At 39.3% G+C, this 22,536-nt stretch overlaps 2 protein-coding genes across 2 annotated transcripts; one reads left to right on the top strand and one right to left on the bottom strand.

Annotated features, from left to right (window-relative positions):
• The first annotated feature begins 15,047 nt into the window (after positions 1-15,047).
• On the top strand, positions 15,048-18,175 carry LOC110565349 (mucosal pentraxin-like). Its single transcript, XM_021663024.2, has 2 exons — positions 15,048-15,179; positions 17,468-18,175. Exons 1-2 carry the CDS (start codon positions 15,116-15,118, stop codon positions 18,052-18,054), a joined length of 651 nt encoding a protein of 216 aa, XP_021518699.1. The 5' UTR covers positions 15,048-15,115; the 3' UTR covers positions 18,055-18,175.
• A 2,906-nt stretch (positions 18,176-21,081) lies between these two features.
• Positions 21,082-22,082, bottom strand: LOC110565354 (olfactory receptor 10J1-like). Its single transcript, XM_021663029.2, has one exon. It carries the CDS (start codon positions 22,069-22,071, stop codon positions 21,082-21,084), a length of 990 nt encoding a protein of 329 aa, XP_021518704.1. The 5' UTR covers positions 22,072-22,082.
• Between the last annotated feature and the right edge of the window lie 454 nt (positions 22,083-22,536).

The raw sequence follows: 22,536 nt of genomic DNA, 5'->3' as shown, positions 1-22,536 counted from the left end.
TTGTACAACCACTTTGGAAATCAATCTGGTGCTTCCTCAGAAAAATAGTAGTGCTTCCGCAAGATCCAGCTATACTAATCTTAGGCATATACCCAAAAATGCCCCACCATTCAATAAAGACATTTGCTCAACCATGTCCATAGTAGCTCTAATCGTGATAGCCAGAAGCTGGAAACAGCCCAGATGTCCCTCAACAGAGGAATGGATACAGAAAGTGTGGCACATTTACACAATGGAATACTACTCAGCAATTAAAAACAAAGAAATCATAAAATTTGCAGGCAAATGGTGGGAACTAGAAAAGATCATCCTGAGTGAGGTAACCCAGAAGCAGAAAGACATTTATGGTATATACTTACTTTTAAGTGAATATTGGCCATATAACATAGGATAAAGATATTAAAATCTGTACACCTAAAGAAGCTAAACAACAAGGAGGACCCTAGGGAAGAGGCTGAAATCTCACTAAGAAGGGCAAACAGGATAGCTATTAGAAGTAGGAGAAGACAAAAACAGGACAGGAGCCTTCCACAGAGGACCTCTGAAAGACTCTATCCACCAGGGTATTGTAGGAGATACTGAGACTCATATCCAAACTTTGGGCAGTCCCAGAACCCTTATGGAAGAAGAAGGAGACAGAAAGACCTGTAGGGGACAGGAACTTCAGAAGGAAAACAACAGAGCTAAAACACTTTGCGCCAGAGTTTCTTGCAGAGATTGATACTTCAACTAAGGACCATGAATGTAGAGAAACTAGATCTCCCTTTTCAAAGGAAGTTGATTGATTGCTATGTTTCCAAATGGGTTCCCTAGTAAGGGGTACAGGGGCTGTTTCTGACTTTCACTCAGTGACCAGCTCTGTGATCACCTACTCATGTGCAGCCTTGCCAAGCCGCAGAGGAAGATGATGCAGCCAGCTTTGATCATAGGCTAGGGTCAGATAGAAGGGGAGGAGTTGCTCCCATATCAGGAGACTAGAGAAAGAGCATAGGGGGAGAAGATGGAGGGTGGGGTAGACTGGAAGGAGATGAGGGAGGGGGTTGCAGCAGGGCTACAAAGAGGATAAATTGTAATAAATAAATATATAAATAAAATTAAAAGTTGAGTAAAAGCTAAGCAGAGATTTGTCATCAGAGGAATATGGAATGGCAGGGAAACACCTAAAGAAATGCTCAACATTTAAATAAAATTTTATTTTGAAAAAGTAGCCAAAGGCAGCTCCACTCTTGACCCTCCTGACTCAACCTCCCTCCAAAGTACTAGGATGGCAGGTATGTTGACTCATGTTTGGCTTCCGTAAGCTGAGGTAACCACAGAATTTTTTTCGAGAGAGAAAGTATTTCTGCTTTCTCCAAACTGTGTGTATGTATGTGCAGGTGCGTGTGCACATATGTGTGTGCTCCTGTGGCCGTACAGGTCTATATGAGTGTATGCAGAAATCAGAAATCAACCTCAGGTATAATTCTTCAGGAGTTGTCCATATTAATTTTGGGATGGTTTCTCACTAGGACCAAGAGCTCACTAATTCATCTATGTTGGCTTGAGCAGAGAGCCTAGGAGCTCCGCCTGTCTCCTCACCAATGTTAAGACTACACACACATGTATCCTTATCTAACTGCTTGCATGTTAGTAGCTGTGCACTCTGTTGTCCAGGTTCATTGAATAAATTTAATTTGTATGAAATTATATACATATATATGTATATATATATGTATCTTATTTTTTAAAATAAGAAAGTAGTCTAGCATACCTTTTGCTTTGATAGTTGTGTCTATTTGTATGCCGGGTGGAAATTGTAGCCAGCACCTGCTCTCTCCGAAAAATTTCAATATACAATATAGAATTAATAACAGTTATCCTTTAACGTATGTAGGCATTATATTAATAATGCTCCTCTTTTGTACATCAGATCCTCAGTCTTAGTATCCCACATGGTACAATTCTGTACACTTGGTCCACACCTTTTCCTTTTCCTGTCTCTCCCTGATAACCCACTCTCTGTTTCTATATATTTTATTTTTCAAAAAAGATTCCATATATGTGATTATTTAGTATTTTTATATGTGAGTGTTTTATTTAACTAGAGTCCTACAGGATGGCAAGATGGCTTAGCACATATGGTCACTTGCCTCCAAGCCTGACAGTCTGAGTTCAATTCCTTGGACAGACTTGGTGGAAAGAAAGAACAAATTCTGGCAAATTGTCCTTTGATTTCCACATACATGTTGTGACACTCAGGTAAACACACACACTATATATACACACACACATATGTGTACATATATATGTGTGTGTATGTGTGTGTGTGTGTGTGTGTGTGTGTGTGTGATTCTTAAAAAGTCCTTACAGCCATTGAACAGGACATTCTCCCCAAGCATGGTTGGCTACCATAAAAAGCCAAAATGTTACGCTCAGGATGCGAGGCTAAGCACTGCACTCAGGGTCAGCCGCTTTGGACCCAGAGAAGAGCATGTCTGATTGCATGCGGGTTGATGCCCCAGGTCCCGCCTCTGAGAAAAAGGTATCGGGCGGGTCTGATGCTCTTTGGGTGGATGACACCTAAATGAACATCAGTACAAAGTCCCAATTTATTTCTAATATCAGAGATCAGACCTCTACTCTTGCCTGATGCGTCCAAAACAAAAAGGGGGAACTGTAGAGAGCTGTGTAATGCCGCGCCTGAAAGATGGAGCTGGTTCCCGCCTTCCACCTTCCCGATGGTGAGTGCTCTCTGTCACGAACAACTCCACATTTGGCTAAGGCTGAGGATCTGGCTTGCTTCCATGTATGTGGACCTATCTGCATTGCCCACGTGGCATGCTGAGGTTGGCTACCCAGAGGCTATTTAAAGTGGGCTGGCTTTACCCAGGGTCAGATGATTGTTCAAGGTTCCTGAATAAATTGCATTGAAAAAAAAAAGTCCTCCAAATGACACTCTGCCCAAAGTTTGGGTATGAGTCTCAATATCTCCTTCAATACCCTGGTAGGTAGAGTCTTTCAGAGGTCCTCTGTGTAAGCCTCCCATCCTGTTCCTTGTCTTCTCCTACTTCTGACGTCTATCCTGTTTTCCCTTCTGAATGAGGATTAAGCATCTTTCCTAGGGTCTTCCTTGTGGTTTGGCTTCTTTAGAACTATAGATTTTAGTATGTTTATCCTACATCATATGGCTAATATCCTCTTATAAGTGAGTGCCAGAAACCTTATGGAAGAAGAGGGAGATAGAAAGACCTGTAGGGGATAGGAACTCTACATGGAGAACAACAGAGCCAGAAAATCTGAGCACAAGGGGGCCTGCAGAGACTGTTATTCCAACCAAGGACCATGCATGGAGAGGACCTAGGACCCTCTGTTCAGAGGAAGGCCATAGGGCTGCTCAGTTTCCAAGTGGATTCTCTAGTAAGGGGTACAGGGGCTGTCTCTGACATGAACTCAGTGTCTGGCTCTTTGATCACCTCCCCATGCCAGGCCACAGAGGAAGATGATGCAGCCAGCCTTGATGATCTGTTAAGCTAGGGTCAGATAAAAGGGGAGGAGATCCTCCCCTATCAGTGGACTAGAGAAAAGGCATAGGGCAAGAAGAGGGGGAGTGGGTGGGACTAGGAGGAGATGAAGGAGGACCTGCAGCAGGGATACAAAGTGAATAAATTGTAATAAATAAGTAAAATAAAAATTATAAAAGTTTTACAAATGAATCCATATTATTGTGAATGAAAGTAGCTTTAATTTCACAGTATCTTCAATACATATCACAGTATCTTCATTTCTCTTCCAAAAGACAGACAGTTTGCATACATTGGCTATTTTAAATGATGACTTAGAATACAAGAGTCCAGGTACCTCTTTGAAATGTTGTCTTGACTTTCCTTGGGCATGCAACCCATAAAAGACAGTTGGGTCATATAGTAGTTCTATTTTTAGTTTTATGAGGAACCTCCAATACTTTTGGGTGGTAGTTCCATTTGTTTAGTTTTGACTCTTACTGTCCCTATTGCAATAGCCAAAACGCCTTGTATAAAGTTGATATGAAAGAACTTTCTCTCTCTCTTTTTAAATTCTAGGAGTTGTATTTTACCAGTATTTACATTGCAATCTTTAATCAGTGTTCAGTTGATTTTTGTGTGTGGTAAACGATTATGTCCAATTTCATTCTTTTAAATATTCATACCCAGTTACGAACATTATTCATGATACGATTTTAAGGCTATTCTCAACATTAAAGATACACCAAGGCTTTTTTTTTTTATCACGAATATGATTTTCAGAACATTTCAACTATTTTTCTATGTTGCTAATTGTTTCTGTTCAGGTTTGTGATTTAGTTTGAAATCACATTTGAAGGGAATGCTGCTGATTTGAGAAATCTTCCTTGAGGGAGAAAATAGACCATTTCTGAGCTGCTAGTAGACTTTTTTTTTTTTAGTTTTAAAAAAGAACATTTTTATTTTAACTTCTAATATTTTTGAAACATTTAAGTGAACTAAGCTTGTAGTTAATGATATGAAATATTAATAACAAGTATTAGCTGTTTTTTTTTTATTATTTCTGTTTTACAAACAAGGAAGCTGAGGCTCACAGGAGTTTGTGCGACCCTGAGGGTCACTCAGCTAGAAAGAGATGAGTAGAGGCTGTTGGCTTTGAAGCATCCCTTCCTCTAGCAAACAGGCCTCATACCACTTCCCAATCGCTCAATAAAAAGCAATGATAGTCCCATCCAGCAGCCAAAACAGCTTCCTTTCCCTGGTCTTAAGAGTCTCTGGTGTTCAAAGCCATTTCCTTCATATTCCACTTCTCCTTCCCATCCAGCCTCTATTTCTTTCTCTATGGGCAGCAATCTAGTTTACCTCAACTCCTTCTCTCTCATTTTGTTCAGGACTACTCGGAACTGTTCTGACTATGCCACTCCTCCAAGTGAACACAGAATGAGAGGATTCTCCGCAGCTACAGTAGTCCTAGCCAAGGTTCATCTACCAGCCATCATCACTAAGATGCTACAGCTTACAGAAGCCAAGCTTGAAAAATAAATACGTAGCGCAAAAGTCTTTGAGCTTCAGGCTCTGTGACTGTGCTGTCCTGTCTTTTCACTCCCATTTATATGACAACAGAATAACATGTCAGAGCAGAGAGTGGACAGTGGACAGTGGTATCTCTGATATTTAGGATCTGAAATTCCACATCTTGACACAGTCTGGGAATGTGAAAGACTGATGCCTCAGTAAAAGACTGACATTGTCCATAGTTTAGCTGTGTGCCTGGAATGGAAGCAAACACAGTACTTACTGATTCTTGACCTTGTTAAGAGTTTGTTCAAGTACACAAAAAGGACACTTGCTCAACCATGTTTATAGCAGCTCTATTTGTAATAGCCAGAACCTGGAAACAACCCAGATGTCCATCAACGGTGGAATGGGTACAGAAATTGTGGTATTTTTATACAATGGAATACTACTCAGCAATCAAAAAGGAGGAAATCATGAAATTTGCAGGCAAATGGTGGGATCTAGAAAAGATCATTCTGAGTGAAATATCCCAGAAGGAGAAAGACAAACATGGGATATACTCACTTATATAGACCTATAAGATATGATAAACATAATGAAATCTATACACCTAAAAAAGATAATCAATTGAGTGGACATGGGGTAAGATGATCAATCCTCATTTAGAAAGACAGATGGGATGTGCATTGAACGTATGACAGGAGTCTACTGAGCGCATCTGAAAGACTAACTAGCAGTGTTTTCAAAGCAAAGACTCATGATCAAACCTTTGGCAGAGTACAGGGAATCATAAGAAAGAAGGGGAGTTAGGCGATGGGGAAAGGATAGGAGCTCCACAAGGACCAAATATATCTGGGCACAGGGTCTTTTCTGAGACTGACATTCAACCAAGGACCATGTATGGATATAACCTAGAACCTCCGCTCAGATGTAGCCTGTGGTAGCTCAGTAACCAATTGGTTTCCCAAAGTGAGGGGAACAAGGACTATTTCTAACAGGAACTCAATGACTGGCTCTTTGGTCTCCCCACCCCCGAAGGGAGGAGCAGTCCTGTTAGGCCACAGAGGAGGGCTTTGCAGCCAGTCCTGAAGATACCTGATAAAACAGGATCAGATGAATGGGGAGGAGGTCCCCCCTATCAGTGGACTTGGAAAGGGGCACGGTGGAGATGAGGGAGGGAGGGAGGGACTGGGAGGGAATGAGGGATCGGGACACGGCTGGGATACAGAGTTAATAAAATGTAACTGATAAAAAAAAATAAAAAAATAAAAAAAAACAATCATGAAAAAAAAAGAGCTGAATCTATGAAAGCACTCTAGTTAATTACCATCCGAGAAGGGCTATCAGTCCGTGCAGATCAGAAGCACCTGCCCATGACTCAAGCACTTGTGGGTATTATCATGCATAAATGAGTGGTGATATTGATCATCTTATTCTGTTTCTTCTTAGTCATACATCTATTTCACATTATATCCATGTGAAATGAATCATTGATTAAATTATGGATCAAAGGAACCCTCATATTGAACTGTGATAAGTTAATGAGGAAATGAAAATGATACCTTAGAAAACTGACATGAAGGTTATCTTTCAAAGTAAATATAACAATTATGAACAGTTTAAGTTTGCAAAAGATAAAGCTACTAAATTACACATTAGATAACAAGTACTTAAAGTGACACATTTGACTTATCAAATTCACTTATCAAATGAAAGTTTCTCCTTGGCTTCAGTAGGTTTACACAAAGACTTATTTAGCAAAACAAAATATAGTACTCTCCAAAGAGTAGCTGGGGTGAATTGGCCCAAAAGAGTAGGATAGCCCGTTGAGTTGTTCTGTGTGGACTTTTAAGAATTTATTGTGGATATTTATGAGGCAAATGGAACATTCATGTGGCAAAGTGGATCCTTTCTTCTCTCCAAAATCATGATGGACTGATCTTCCTTTTAGTGTATTTATTCCCAAGATCTTTAACAAAGGGTGTGCGAGATGAGGAGAGGTGGTTTGAAACCACAATTCAAATTATAGCATACAGAAGCCAGGGTCTTCTGAGGACGCAGCCCATTCACTGTTTGGAATGGGTGGTGGCATCTAGGAAAGAAACGATTCCTGTCGCTTTAGCTTCTGAGACAGCAGGAAGAACCTAAACACAGCTCCAAAGATGTTTAACCACGAGGGCAGAGTGGGGTGGGGAAGGGTACTGACAATCAAGAGATGGCTACCCTGGTACAGCTGTAGTCTTCCTGATTCCTTCCAATTTCTGCTTGGCCAAGAAACGCAGCAACCAAGATGCTGCTGCCCCATTCCTTGGTTGCCTTGTATCTAATTCCATGCCTACCATTGTCCTTCTCCTGCTTCCTCTTTCATGGGTGGAAACATTTACAGATAAGTCAGAAATCTGTTTCAATTCTAAAATTTCCTTTACTTCCTCATAGACCACTAAAATGAATATGGATCGATTATTCCTTTGCATTTGCATACCTTTGTACATATTTCTGTCTAGATACATGCTATTACTTTACATTTGTGCAAATAACCTTATTTAAAAAACTTATTCATACTTATTCACATTGTCGGAAATATCCAAACCTTGTAAGTTCCATATAGCACCTGGAAAGGTCTCTAGCATTTAATTAAGTCTTTGGAAACTATAATAAACATTTAGAAATAAAACATAAGTTTTTTAAATTTTAATTTAATTTTATTTTTAATTACACTTTATTTACTTTTTATCCCCCTCTAGTTCCCTCCCTCCTCCCTTCTTAATCCCTCCCTTCCTCCCCCTTCTCCACGCATGCCCTTCCCCAAGTCCACTGATAGGTGAGGGCTTCTTTTTCTTCCTTCCGATCCTAGTCTGTTAGGTCTCATCAGAAGTGGCTGCATTGTCTTCCTCTACGGCCTGGTAAGGCTGCTCCCCCCTCAGGGGTGGTGATCAAAGAGCAGGCCAATCAGTTCATGTCAGAAGCAGTCCCTGTTCCCATTACTATGGAACCCACTTGGACACTGAACTAACATGGGCTACATCTGTGCAGGGGTTCTAGGTTATCTGCATGCATGGTACTTGATTGGAGTATGAGTCTCTGGAAAGACCCCTGGGTTCAAATTTTTTGGTTCTGTTGTTCTCCTTGTGGAGTTCCTGTCCTATCCAGATCTTACTATTTCCCACTTCTTTTCCCTGCATTCTGCCCAAAGTTTGGCTGTAAGGCTCAACATCTGCTTTGGTGGTCTGCAAGGCAGAGCCTTTCAGAGGCCCTCTGTGGGAGGCTCCTAACTTGTTTCCTGTTTTCTTCTTCTTCTGATATCCATCCTCTTTGTGTTTCACAATGAAAGCTGTGTTTTCAAACTCTAATATCAGCAAAAAAATGTAAAAGTAATCAAAAATATTTTTTATTCTTTGTGGTATAGCAAAAATAATTTTGATCTTCACTTAATGCACACAGCGCCACCCCAAGTTAAATGTGATATGCAAAACATTATTTTAAATCTAGCCATAAATTATAGCCTTTTTTTCATAACTAATTTAAAGTTCATTCAATACTATGCAACATTTATTTAATGTGAATAACTCAGATTTATCTTTTCAAATATATTTTATCGATTGTGATTAAAAAACAATAAAACTAGCTTGCAATTTAACCTTTAATTATAACATATTGAGGGAGAGTAACATAACTTATTTATTTTTTACTATGCTAAAACATGCTATAAAATTACTTGCAGAATCGGGTGCTCTTTTAATTTGTTAGGATGAATGTAGTTTTAGAATTAAAAGAGACAGAGAAATCAAGATTGATTTGGGTTAATCTGAAATCACACACACACAAAAACAAGGATCACACATGCAGAAAGTCAAGCCACTCCATTTCTGACTCCTGTGCTATTCTGTGTATCAGCTAGCTCACTTATCAATCACTCCATTGAGCACAAAAGAATTAGAGTTCAAATCATCAACCCACAGACTTGTGGATAAATAAATATGCATTGTTTTTAAAAAGCAAGTTTCAATGTGGTTCATTGCACTCATAATTAAGTGAAAACAGAGTACCATTATCATAGTTGCTTTTGTTAGCACAAAGTTGAAACACATACAATTTCCTTTAGTTCTTCTCATTCATTGGGAAATTCAATAAGTGTTCATTTCACAATTTTAAAGTTATTATTATAAGTTCAATCATAGTGATGGGATCAAGAGATTGAACTAGAGGAAAAAAAATACCTGACCCATATTATCTTGGTTTTAAAGTCTTAAACTATGTGACAAGCAACAAAGAAACACAAAAATAATTCAACTTTCAATGGCTTTTATTGTAAACAAGTAAACAAATATTTCAATGAAATAGAAATAGTCAGGTTTATAAATCATAGATTTCAGTCATGTCATAGCTGGACCATGCCCTGAATTTAAGTAATGTTTCATGCCTAAGAAAGGCTTGGAGTTGAGGGAGGGACGTTGGGATTTGGAGGGATTGAGGGAGGGGGCTACAGCTGGGATAAAAAGTAGATAACCTGTGAGTAATATAAAAATAAATTTATAAAAAATAAAATTACACGTTATAGTGGAAATACTGACACATGTTTTACCCTAAAAGCAATGTTAAATTTCTAGCTTTTAAAAATACAAAACTATGAACTAGCATCCAAGAATGAAAGAAAGATCCAAGAATGAAAAAGAAGTCATTAAGTTATACAATTACCTTTTTAAACAGGCATAAATAAAAATATCCTTTATCACAGCCAGCAAGATGCCTCAGTGGATAAATGCACCCAGCAGCCAAGCCTGATGACCTGGGACCCACATGGTGGAAAAAAAGAACTAACTCCCACAGCTTTCCTCTAACCTCCACATGTGAGCTATGGCACACACATACACGCACACACTTAAAAAACCTCATTAGCCATTAGGGAAATGCAAATCAAAACGACCCTGAGATTTCACCTTACACCCATCAGAATGGCCAAGATGAAAAACTCAAGTAACATCACATGCTGGAGAGGTTGTGGAGAAAGGGGAACCGTTCTCCAATGCTGGTGGGAATGTAAACTTGTACAACCACTCTGGAAATCAATCTGGTGCTTTCTCAGACAACTAGGAATAGCGCTTCCTCAAGATCCAGCCATACCACTTCTAGGCATATATTCAAAAGATTCTCAAGTACACAATAAGGACATTTGCTCAACCATGTTTGAAGCAGCTTTATTTCTAATAGACAGAAGCTGGAAACAGCCCAGATGCCCCTCAACTGAAGAATGGATACCGAAATTGTGGTACATCTACACAATGGAGTATTACTCTGCAATGAAAAATAAGGAAATCATGAAATTTGCAGGTAAATGTGGGACCTGGAAAGGATCATCCTGAGTGAGTTGTCCCAGAAGCAGAAAGACACACACAGTATATACTCACTCATATAGACATATAACATAGGATAAACCTACTAAAACTGTACATCTAAAGAAACTAATCAAGAGAGAGGACCCTGACTAAAATGCTCAATCCCCATCCTGAAAGTCAAAGAGGATGGACATCAGAAGAAGAAGAAAAAAAGAAACAACCTAGAAACCTGCCACAGAAGGCCTCTGAAAGGCTCTGCCCTGCAGACTATCAAAGCAGATGCTGAGACTTATGGCCAACTGTTGGGCAGAGTGCATGGAATCTTATGTAAGAAGTGGGAAATAGTAAGAGCTGGAGAGGACAGGAACCACACAAGGAGAGCAACAGAACCAGAAAATTTGAACACAGGTGTCTTCCCAGAGACTCATACTCCAATCAAGTACCAGGCATGGAAATAACCTAGAACCCCTGCACAGATGTAGCCCATGGCAGTTTAGTGTCCAAGTGGGTTACATAGTAATGGGAAGAGGGACTGTCTCTGACATAATCTGATTGGCCTGCTCTTTGATCACCTCCCCCTGAGGGGGGAGCAGCCTTACCAGGCCACAGAAGATGACAATGCAGCCATTCCTGATGTGATCTGATAGACTAAGATCAGAAGGAAGGAGAGGAGGACCTCCCTTATCAGTGGACTTGGGGAGGGGCATGTGTGAGAAGGGGGAGGGGAGGGTGGGACCAGGAGGGGAGGAGGGAGGAGCTTATGGGGGATACAAAGTGAATAAAGTGTAATTAATAAAATAAAATTAAATTAAAAAAAAGAAAGGCGTTCATGTCTTGAGATAGACTCAGAGTATCCAACTTCACAGATATCTCACTTGAGCCTATAATTTACTGGTAGAGGCTTGATTCAAGACACACACAAGATGCCCTCCTAATCCTTTGCAACTCTGTGTAACCCCACCATCGAATCAGGAGGGCCTTTCTGCAGTTGTACCCCAGGCCTTAAAAAAAGGGTAGAGAAGGGTTTTTAAATAATTTATTTATTTTTATTAATTACAGTTTATTCACTTTGTATCCCCCCATAAGGCCCTCCCTCCTCCCCTCCAGATCTCATCCTCCCTCCCCCTTCTTCACACATGCCCCTCCCCAAGTCCACTGATAGGGGAGAAGGGTTTTTATACATGTTCTACAAGTATGTTTGTCTCATTGTCCAAACAACAAGGCTATAATTAGCCTATCAGTCAGCTTTCCATTAGCATAACAAAATACCTGATCTGTTCAACTTAAAAAGATGAAAGGTTTATTTTTTCTCACAGTTTCAGAGGTTTCAGTCTATGGACATCAGCAAGGTTACATTGCTCTGGGGTCCATGGTGGGGCTTTTGAGAAGAACACCAAAAATGCAAGCTGATAATCTTAAAGCTGCAAAGCAAACAAAGAAATGACACTATTAGTCCTCATTCTCTATGTCCTCATAATCTAAATCTTCCCACTAGGCCTTATCTCTTCAAGGGTTCCATGACTATACAATAGTATGAAACATGGATTTCTCGGGGGCCATTCAAGATCTGTTGTATAACAGACTATCACAATTTCCATAACATAAGAGCTGGAACATATCTCTTCAGGAGAACATAGTTTCTCCTACCTGGAGTTAGAGGGGCCATGGCCAGGACTGTTAAAAAAATGGAATAACTATAAATACAAAGATCCAAAATATAAAGAAGATATCCAAAAGGTAACCATTCGTTTTATTATTTTTTATTTTTAATAATAAAATAAAATATAGTAAGATAAACTAAAACTAACAGATCCGAATTGGACAAAACAAAAAGGAAGGAAAGGAGCCCAAGAGAATTCAAAGAATCAGAGGACCATTAATTTCTACACCCAAGAATCCATAAAAACACTAAACTGGAAACCCTAATAGGTATTCAAAGGACATGAGGCTGACCCGTGCAGGCCCTGTGCATGCTGCCTCAGTCTCTGTGAGTTCGTTGGTTTAGAGGGCCTTATTTTCTTGGTGTCCTGCATTCCTCTCTGCCTTTCACCTATTCTTATGGAAGGTTTTCTGAACCCTGATGGGAGAGATTTGTTGAATACATTCTATTTTAAGGCTGAGTGTTCTAAGGCCTCTCACATTCTGAATAATGTCTACCTGTGAGTCTTTGCATTTGTTGCCATCTGCTGCAGGAGGATGCTTCTCTACTGACGGCTGAGTAAAGCACTCATCTATAAGTATAGTAGAATGTCATGAAGATTCATTTTATTACTACTTTTTTAAAAAAAGATCACTATGTAGTTTTAGGTTCTTAGACACATCAGTGTCTGGTATGGTTGCATACCCTAGAGTGAAATCAGACAAATCGGGTACTGATTGGTTACCCCACAAACATTTTGCCACCATTGCACTAGCATATAGGTAGGACACCACTGTAGATCAAAGGATTTGTGGCTGGGTTGGTGTTCACCTTTCTCCTTTAGGTGTGTGCAGACTTTATAATTATGCTAGCATATAGAGGTAAATGTTCTGTGTAGGTGCCAGCTCAACTTTTCCATGTTCAATGAATTGTGCAGGTGTTGCCTCCTGCAATGGGGCCTTGATGTGGGTTTGTGGAGAGAAACCTATACTCTTGGTAATAGTTACTTGGAGATTCCCAGGGGACCCATTTGGCCAACAACTCAATTACATATAGCCCAGTCCTTTTACTGGAAGCTTCCTTTGGTGACAAGAGATGGCCAGTTGGAGCTTTGTATATGCCATTATTTGTCTGTTTCATTTAGACCACCTTTTATATGCATATATTTTAGGAAGCTTTTACTATGTTAGGTTTCTATACTATTCAAATGACCCTTAATTTTAGCTGCCTAACCTCATATTTCTTCCTTCATGTCCCTCTCCTCTGCCCTTTCTGACTTGATCTTGTTCAACCTCAGAAGCCCCCAGCATCAATAAGTTCCTATTGTATTTCCCTTTCCTAATAAGATCTGTCTCTTCTTTCCAGTCTTTTACACTTAACCTGTGTGGTTATGTGGATTGTATCTTGGTAATTATTGACCTAACAGAAAATGTCCACATATAAGTGAGTACATACCATGTTTGTCTTTGTGGGTCTGGTTTACCTCACTCAGGATGATTATTTCTAGCTCCATCTATTATATCCATGAATTTCATGATTTCATTTTTTTAAACAACTTAGTAATACCTCATTGTGTAAATGTTTCACATTTTCTTTATCCATTCTTTTGTTGAGGGACACGCTGATTGTTTGCAATTTTGTGGCTATTATGAATAGATAAGTAACACTATGGAGCAGGCATCTTTATGGTAAGATAAAGCATTCCTTGGGTATATGGCCAAGAGTGGTGTAGCTGGGTCTTGAGGTAGATCAATTTTCAATTTTCTGAGAAACTTTCATATTGATTTCCATAGTAGCTGCACAAGTTTGCACTTCTACCAGCAATGGAAGAGTGTTCTCTTTGTTCTACATCCTTACCAACATGAGCTGTCACATGTGTTATTGATCATGGTAATTATAACAGGCGTAAGATGAAATCTCAAAACAGTTTTTTTGATTTTCATTTCCTGGTTGCTAAAGATGTTGAACATTTTGTTTGTCTGTTTCTCAGTCATTTGCAATTCCAGTATTGAGAATTCTCTTTTTATATCTGGATCGCATTTTTAAAAAAATGAATGATTTGATTGTTTTTTGGTATCTAGTTTCTTGAGTTATTTAAACATTTTGGATATTAGTCAGTTATTGAATGTGGAGTTAGGACACTCTTCTCTCATTCTGTAGGCTGTGGATTTGTCTGAATGTTAGTATCCTTTGCCTTATGGAAGCTTTTCAGTTTCATGAGATCCCATTTACTAATTGTTGATCTTAGAGCCTGTGCTATGCAGTCTTCTGTTCAGAAAGTCATCTCCTGTGCTAATAGATTCAAGGCTATTTCCCCATTTCTCTATCATGTTCAGGTATTTTGTTGAGGTCTGACTCATTAAGAGTTGAGTTTTGTGCAGAGTGGTAAGTATGAGTCTTTTGGATTATTATACACGGAGCCATCAGTTTACTAGCACCATTTGTTAAAGATGCTGTCTTTTTTTTTTTAACTAGTATGTTTTTCTGGCCTTTTTAAAATTAAAAATCAGGTATTTATTAGTGTTTTAAGTTATATGTGGGTCTTCAATTCTATTCCCTTGATCAACATATGTCTCTTTGTGCCAATACCACGCTGGTTTTTTTATTACTATAGCTCCCTACAGTTTGAGATTGGGGATAGTGAAACCTCCAGAAGTTCTTTTAATACACAAAAGCATGTTAGCTATCCCAAATGCTTTATGATTTCATATGAAGATGAAAATTGTCCTTTTAAGTTCTGTGAAAACTTGTTTTGGAATTTTGATGGCGATTGTATTGAGTGTGTAAATTGATAGGATGAACATTTTTACTATATTAATCCTACCAATCCATGAGAAAGGGAGGGGGGCTTTGCATCTTCTGATACCTTCAATCTCTTTCCTCAGTGCCTTAGTCTTTATCATACAAGTCTTTCCCTTGCTTTATTAGAGTTCACACAAGAATTTTTATAATACTTGAGGCTGATACCCCACTGGTTTTAAAACGACATAATGGTTTAGTTAATATTAACCTTTTATGACTTTGTCGTCTTTTGTGAAAACAAAGGTGTTGTCCCTGTGAGTGCAACATAAGAGCCAAACAGCCCAGGTCTGCCCACAGAGACAGTTGCTGCTCTCCCACTCCTGCAGCAGTCTGAGAAGAGCACCATGGAGAAGGTTATTGTGGGCACCCTGCTTCTCTCTGTTCTTTCGGGAGGTGTATCACAAACAGGTGGGTAATGAGCAGAGCCAGAAAGCTCCCCGCACCTAGAACAGCTTGGGCCTAAAACCTTTTGCTGTAGCTGTTCTCAGAAAGATATGAGTAAAAAGGTGTGTGTAAGTCACTTACTTTGTCTGTGATGCCTCCTAAGCTTAGCAGCTTGAGAGGGTGAACGTTTATTTATCCTGTGTCTTTTTTACAACAGAAAACAGAGAACTCCCCAGCTACTAGTCCCAAGCACATGTCTCTATGGATTGCAGTCTTTCAACTAAGGTTGTAGTGTTATCTGAAGTGGGTCTGCTCTCATGCTTACTTGTATGGTTAATCAATTTCAGGATTCTGGGCCAGAGGCCTGAGTTCCTTATTGTCTATTTACTGTAGACCTCTTCTTAATTTTCTGTCACTGAGGTCCTTTCTACAAAACAGCTTGCTACCTGTGGCTGGAAGATATATCCAATTTAGAAGTCACAGCCCTTCCATATCAAATCTTCAAAATCCTCCCACTGTGTCCTATTTCTTGCCAGTGAATCAGCCCAACCCAAAGGAAAGAAATTTAATTGAAGTCATATTTAAAAAAATACCATGGATATTGATGACTAAGGTATATATGCTAATTTTAAAGATACCACACTAGGTATAAGGATATCTCTGGGTTCAAGAAAGGAGAATAAGATTTGCTTCTTTGATGAGAACACAGTAACTTCTCTTCTAAGAAGTTAGAGGGAACACACACACACACACATACAGAGAGAGAGAAAGAGAATGTTTACTCTCTTATCTTTTTTAAACATTTAGTTGACGAAGTGTAAGAGGAAACAAGAAATGGTGGAAATAGTTTGAACTTTATACCAGAAACCCATTTCTCCCTAATACTTAGACAATTGAATGACCATTGTCAAGGGGCAAGACTCTGTGCCTCATTTCTTTACCACTACAATTGGGATACAAATATTACTAACACAATAAACAGTGAGATCAATTAAGGAAGAATGAACTTTGTGATGCTTGTTATAAAAGTAACTTTTTATTTCCAAAGAAGACCCTTTACTATTTTTACAGCTTTATATTTTCTTTCTTTTTGCTGCCAGTAAGAAACTTGACACTCATTTTTTTTTGTTGCAATGTTACGGTCAGCAGTGAGTTGTAAGTTATTTCAGGCTAACCATGATATTTTGCTTCAAGTTTGTATACTGACAAGGTTACAAACAGGGAGATAATTGATCATGGGGTAAAAATACACGGTTTACACTTCAATCTCCCCCATCTCTCTCTTCCTCCCTCCCTCTCTCTCTCTCCTACTCTCTAGGCAGACTTCTTTTCTGGAAGTGTTCCATTCCCATTCTCCAGGGGTCCAAGGTATAAGCATTTTTTAAAAGAAGCCCTTGTATGTTAGAAAATAGAATTCATGCTGTTTTCCCATTTCCTACTAAGAAGCAAAACTAACTCAATTCAAGACTTTATATTATTTCTAGGCCATGTTTCCTCTGATTCAGTTAGTCATTATTCTCGAATTTATTTTCCAAACTGTAGCATTTGTTAAATTCACTTTTCTAAACCAGGAAAAATCATTCTATAATGATTAGAGTTTTATCTTTTCACATGGCTTTTAAGACATAATAAATCCATAGTATATAATCCCTTGATCTTCTTGCTGCCATGGAAAACTGGTTCTTATTGAACATAGGAACTGCAGGAGAAAGTGAAGATGAAGGTATAGTACCATCATGGTCTGGACCAAGTAATTTGCATGATTCCATTAGTCTATCATAATAAGGTCCAGAATGTATATAACCCCAGCTACAGGGCTCTAGAAAAATATTACGATTGGGTCAGTGGTGGGAGAATATACGGTACCTCATGCTTTACTCATTCTAACGATTCAATTACATTTTATTTTCTGTCACGGGTTCTTCTTTTATCTAGGTGCTGTCTTGAGGAAGATGGAGGTAGAGTCCAGGAAATCTTTAATTTTGTAACAGATCAACTGAACCCAAATCCATCTGTTCATTGTTTTGTTTGAAACAAGGTCTTAGGTAGGTCAGGTTGTCCTCAAACTCATTATATAGAGTAGATGGCTTCCACCGCTCCAGTGCTGGGGCTGCAGGCATGTACCGCCTCTTTCAGCCCTGCCTTTAACGCTGTTGAGCTACTCATCATTTCTAAGCTCACACACTTGCAGGACCTCTGTGTGCTCCCATATGTTCTACATGATCTGCTGGGAGGCAGCTCTAGGGCCATGAAAAGAACAAGTCAAACGTCGTGCTTGATAGGATGTTTGTCTTACTGTCTTTTCTCCACAGACATGATGGGGAAGGCATTTATTTTCCCTCAAGAATCATCCACTGCCTATGTGTCGCTGATCCCACAAATGAGGACGTCATTGCAAAAGTTCACCTTGTGTCTGAAGGCCTTCACCGACCTCACCCGCCCGTACAGCCTCTTCTCCTACAGCACGAAGACCAAGGACAATGAAATTCTTCTCTTTGTGAACAAAATGGGAGAATACTGGTTCTATGTTGGAAATTCTGAAGTCATCTTCAAAGCACCCCCAAACCCTTATGCTCCAATCCATGTCTGTGTGAGCTGGGAATCTGCCTCTGGGATTGCAGAATTCTGGCTGGATGGAAAGCCTTTGGGGAGGAAAGGCTTGAAGAAGGGGTACACTGTGGAAGCTGATGCAAAGATTATTTTAGGACAGGAGCAGGATTCCTTTGGGGGAAGTTTTGATGCAAAACAGTCATTTTTGGGGGAGATATGGGAGCTGTCCTTGTGGGACTATGTGGTCCCTCCGGAAGAGGAGCATGACAGTGGCAACCTTATAAATTGGCGAGGTCTTATTTATGATAACTCTGGCTATGTGGTGACTAAGCCCAAACTGTGGAGTTAAACTTCTTTTTTGTTATTCATAATGTGTATTTAGTGATAATTAAATACTCTATGAAATTAAGTCAGCTTTTAGTTCTGTTACAATGATAATGTAGATTGCATTAAAGAGCAAAGTAATGTGAGTCATTGTTATATATTATTTACTGGTGCAAAAAAATTGTGGTAAATTATACCATCATTGTCTGCACATCAAACCATAGGAGTTAAGGGGACATACTCCACTCAGAATTGAGTACCTATCTTGTTCTGTGTGACTGGAGGCTGTTCTATGGTGGTTCTGTGTAGTCGAATTCAGAAACCTGTGAACACAATGTGACTTCAAAAAGAGGTTTAGGTAGTGAAAGCATGTGGCTTGTCAGCCTCCAGTATTTCAGAAAGCATCTGTCCTTGGGCAGGGGGTTTACAGGTTAGAGGCATTTTTGTTTCATAGATCTCTTAGGCACAGTAATTAAAACATAAAGCATAATTTTTGCTCTCGCACCATCAGTAGAGACACAGAGGTCCTGGATTTAAGTTGAAGGATGCTTCAGTGCATTTTCAGTGGGATTCTTGAAAGAAATAGACAGATTTTTTTTCCTCGACCTTGTATGGATCACAAAATATTTAACACATTCAGTCTCTTCACCAGGCTAAATAATTCTAACTCTTAAGCCTTTTTCACACATGAAAGTGACTTTTTCCTTTAGAGAACAATAGCAGAGAAATTAGGGAACCTGAAGATTCTTGTGTAGAAAAGTGCTTAAACTTTTCAGTTTTCCTAATGCTGTAGCTCTTTAATACAGTTCCTCATGTTGTGATGACCCCAACCATAAAATTATTTTCCTTGCTACTTCATAACTGTAATTTTGCTACTGTTATATATCATAATGCAATTATCTGATATGCAGGATATCTGATATATGACCCCCTGAAATTGTAAATCAACCCCTAAAATAGGCTATGAACTACATGTTAAGTACCAATGGTTTAAAGTAAATACTTAACAATCCACACAAAATCAGATTGTCAGAGTAGCAATGAAAATGGTAAAGACAATCCATGAGTTATTGGGCCATGTTCTACAAAGACAAAAGTAAAAATCATGGGCTAATTTTTATTTCAGCAACATCAGGAATTACTTGATAAAATTATTATACTTAATGTTAAAAACATCTTCAGACATCCCTGTGTTACTCCACAGAAAGTGAAGTGAAGCTCTGAACTGAATGTGGCTCGGCTCTTTAGTAACATTAAACACACTGGTGATCCAGACTCCCTAATAGACTGGTTCTAGTGTGACTGAAAAAAGAACTGAAGGAAAAAATTTATAGATCTCCAAGGCATGTGAGAAAGTTTATACATGATAATTTTATGGGGCAGTCAAGGTCAGTTATTCTCATCACTTCCCACAGAAGAAAGTGGAGCTAAGTAGGAGAGGGAGTGCTGCCTGTTTCTAGAACGTCCTGACATCAGCCACGTTCTCTTTGAAGCTTTAGCATTCAGTATCTGTCCTACGTTGATGGTGACATTCCAGCCCATCATTCAAATAGACACCATACAACCCACTTTTCTGCCATCAATAAATTGATAATAATGAGCTCCACCCTTGCTTATGATTCCTCCCCATTTCCTAATTTTCAAGCTACATCTGGTCGTTACTCTGCTGGTGACCTGGGACACCAATAAATGATATAGCAGAATAATGATGAAAGCAAGAAGGTGGGAGTGTAGCTGAGTGGTAAAGCTTTTGCTTATCATGCGCAAGACACAAGGTTCAATATCTCACACCATAAAAATATTTTAAGTTCCAATTTAAAAATAAACACAAAATAAAAACAAGAATCAACCTTTAGTGCATCTGAGTCATTCTTTAATGTAACCTTACCATCAAATTTTGCAATTTCCTCTGAGTATAGGAGGAGTGATAGGAGAAAATTGTTTTTGAGCTTTCAAAAATGCCCAGACTTTTTACTTAGTTTCTGTTATTGTGGTTTTGGGTAGTAGTGGTGGTAGTGGTTTGTTTCATTTGTGTGTGTGTGTGTGTGTGTGTGTGTGTGGTTTTTTTTTTTTTTTAGAGAGAGATGGAGTTGAGTGGGTGAGGAAATAGGGATGGCCTGGAAGGAACTTCAAGAGGGAGAAAGTGGGGAAAATATTTTACAATAGAAAAAGAAAAGAAAACCCAGACTGTGACTGACTACATATTATTTCTCCTTCATCCATGAAGGATATATTTCAAAACCTGCTTCCATGAATACCCAAAATTGAGGCATATGAAGTATGTACTTTATAGATGCCATTTCTTCTGCTTATACATGTTTACGAGATCCAGTTTGATTTATAAATTAAGCATACTGAGAGATTAGCACAATAGGAAATGGGCCAGTGATAAAACTCTTGCCATACGGGTGTGAAGACTGGAGTTGCAATCCCTGGGTCCCATGTAAATGTCATGAGGAGATGTCAGCCCATCTGTAATTCCATCTTCATGTGGTGGACAGAGGGAATTCCCAGAGCAAAGCTGGCTAAAGAGGCTAGCCGGATCTATGAATCCTGAGCTTGATGGAGAGACCCACCCTTAGAGAATCTAGAGAATAAGGTGGAAAAATGATCACTGGAGATTCCTACTATCAACATTAGAATGCCACACTCTTGTACACACATTTATAAATAACTCCACTTATATACATTCAAACATGAATACACATGTGTGTGTACACACATACCTACACACGTGAAAAGAAAAAAAATACTCTATATACCTACACACATGAAAAGACAAACATACTCTGATAGATTTATAATACTATACTGTAATAAAAAGTTATGTGAATGTTGTCTATGTTTTGTTCTCAGGATACTGACACTCTACAGTATCAATGGATACCATACACAACATAGATAATTGGATGAAGGGATGATTCATGCTTCAATTAAGTCAGAGCCGTACTAGATTTCATCATGTTACTTATAATGGTAAATAAATTAAAACTGAAGAATTGTTTCTATCAGGAATATTCTATTTATAGTATCAGACCAAAATTGACCACGGTTAACTAAAACTACAGATAGATAAAGGGAATCCGCTGTATGCCAAGCTGCCAAATATCCTAGAGTTTTTTTTTTTCCCAATAGCACGGTAAATGGCATCCTTGACTTCTTTGTTCCTCAAAGTATATACCACGGGGTTCAGGAGAGGAGTAAACACAGTGTAAGTTACTGAGATCAGCTGGTCTTGGTCCCTGGTGTTCTCTGACTTGGGCTTGAGGTAGGCAATGGAGGCACAGCCATAGTGGATGATGACCACAGTGAGGTGGGAGGCACAGGTTGCAAAAGCCTTCTTCCGTCCCTCAGCAGAAGCAATCTTGAGGATGGTGGAGATGATGAGGATGTAAGAGATGAAAACCAAGCCCATGGGCACCACAATAACCAGCGAGCTGATGATAAAGTTAACGATGTCATGGAGTGTGGTATCAGCACAGGACAGCTTCATCACTGGGCGGATGTCGCAGAAGTAGTGAGCTACCTCCCTGTCACAGAAAGGTGCCCTGAAAACAGATGCAATTTGAATGATGGCCACAAGCAGCCCGATGCTGCAGGACCCCCATACTAGCTGGGCACATACCCTCTTGTTCATGATGACTGTGTACCTCAAAGGCTTACAGATAGCGACATAGCGGTCATATCCCATCACGGTAAGCAGAAAACAGTTGTTGATGGCCAGAGTGATAAAAAAGAACATCTGGGTAGCACAGCCAGCCAAAGAAATGGGTTGATTTGGACCCACAAGGCTGGAGAGCATCCTTGGTACAATGACCAATGTGTACACTGTCTCTGAAGTGGAAAGCATACTAAGAAAGAAGTACATGGGAGTATGAAGGTGACGATCAATACTGATAATGATCACAATAATGACATTACCAGTCAAGGTTAGCAGGTACAAGGTCAGAAATACCATAAAGAGAGTAAACTTGTACTCCTGAAAGCTGGAGAAACCTTGGAAAACAAACTCACCCACCCCTGTGTTGTTTCTTCTCATCATTTTCCAGGCAGAAATGACCCGAGCCCATCAGTCAGAATGCATCAGTGCTCAATGCTTTGGGCAGGTGACCCGTAGGAAGAACCAACAATAGTTCTGCATTTGCATGTAGCGTTAGCAGGGCCAGCTGCCCATCTAGTAGTCAAAGATAGACACAATCAGGAAACAATACAGTGTGTAAAAGGTTATGTGTGAAATATGCAACAGATTTCCTGGTGAGGCAGACATTACCTATTTGAGGGAAGCAGGCAGGAGAAGCAGACAAGGCAGTTAAGTTTGAAAGGCATTTTCCTTTAGACCATAGCTTCAGACCTTGTTACCTAAAATACTGTTAAAATAGAAATTGTGTTTTCTTCTTAAAGGACTGCATTTTTGTGATGCTGAAAAAAAAAAATACTAGATGTCCCAGCAGCTCACAAATGCTTGTGTTCTCCCATGCATTTGTCTGTTTCATGAAACCATTTCCAC

This window comes from Meriones unguiculatus, chromosome 11 (genome assembly GCF_030254825.1).
Source record: "Meriones unguiculatus strain TT.TT164.6M chromosome 11, Bangor_MerUng_6.1, whole genome shotgun sequence".
Lineage (NCBI taxonomy): Eukaryota > Metazoa > Chordata > Mammalia > Rodentia > Muridae > Meriones > Meriones unguiculatus.
Note: the sequence above shows the minus strand (reverse complement) of the source record. Positions and strands in the feature narration are given on the sequence as shown.

Excerpts from the sequence above, each read along its gene's own strand:
- LOC110565349 (XM_021663024.2), top strand. The coding sequence starts at position 15,116 with ATGGAGAAGGTTATTGTGGGCACCCTGCTTCTCTCTGTTCTTTCGGGA. Across the intron at positions 15,180-17,467 it reads GGGAGGTGTATCACAAACAG|ACATGATGGGGAAGGCATTT; the intron begins GTGGGTAATGAG and ends TTTTCTCCACAG.
- LOC110565354 (XM_021663029.2), bottom strand. The coding sequence starts at position 22,071 with ATGATGAGAAGAAACAACACAGGGGTGGGTGAGTTTGTTTTCCAAGGT.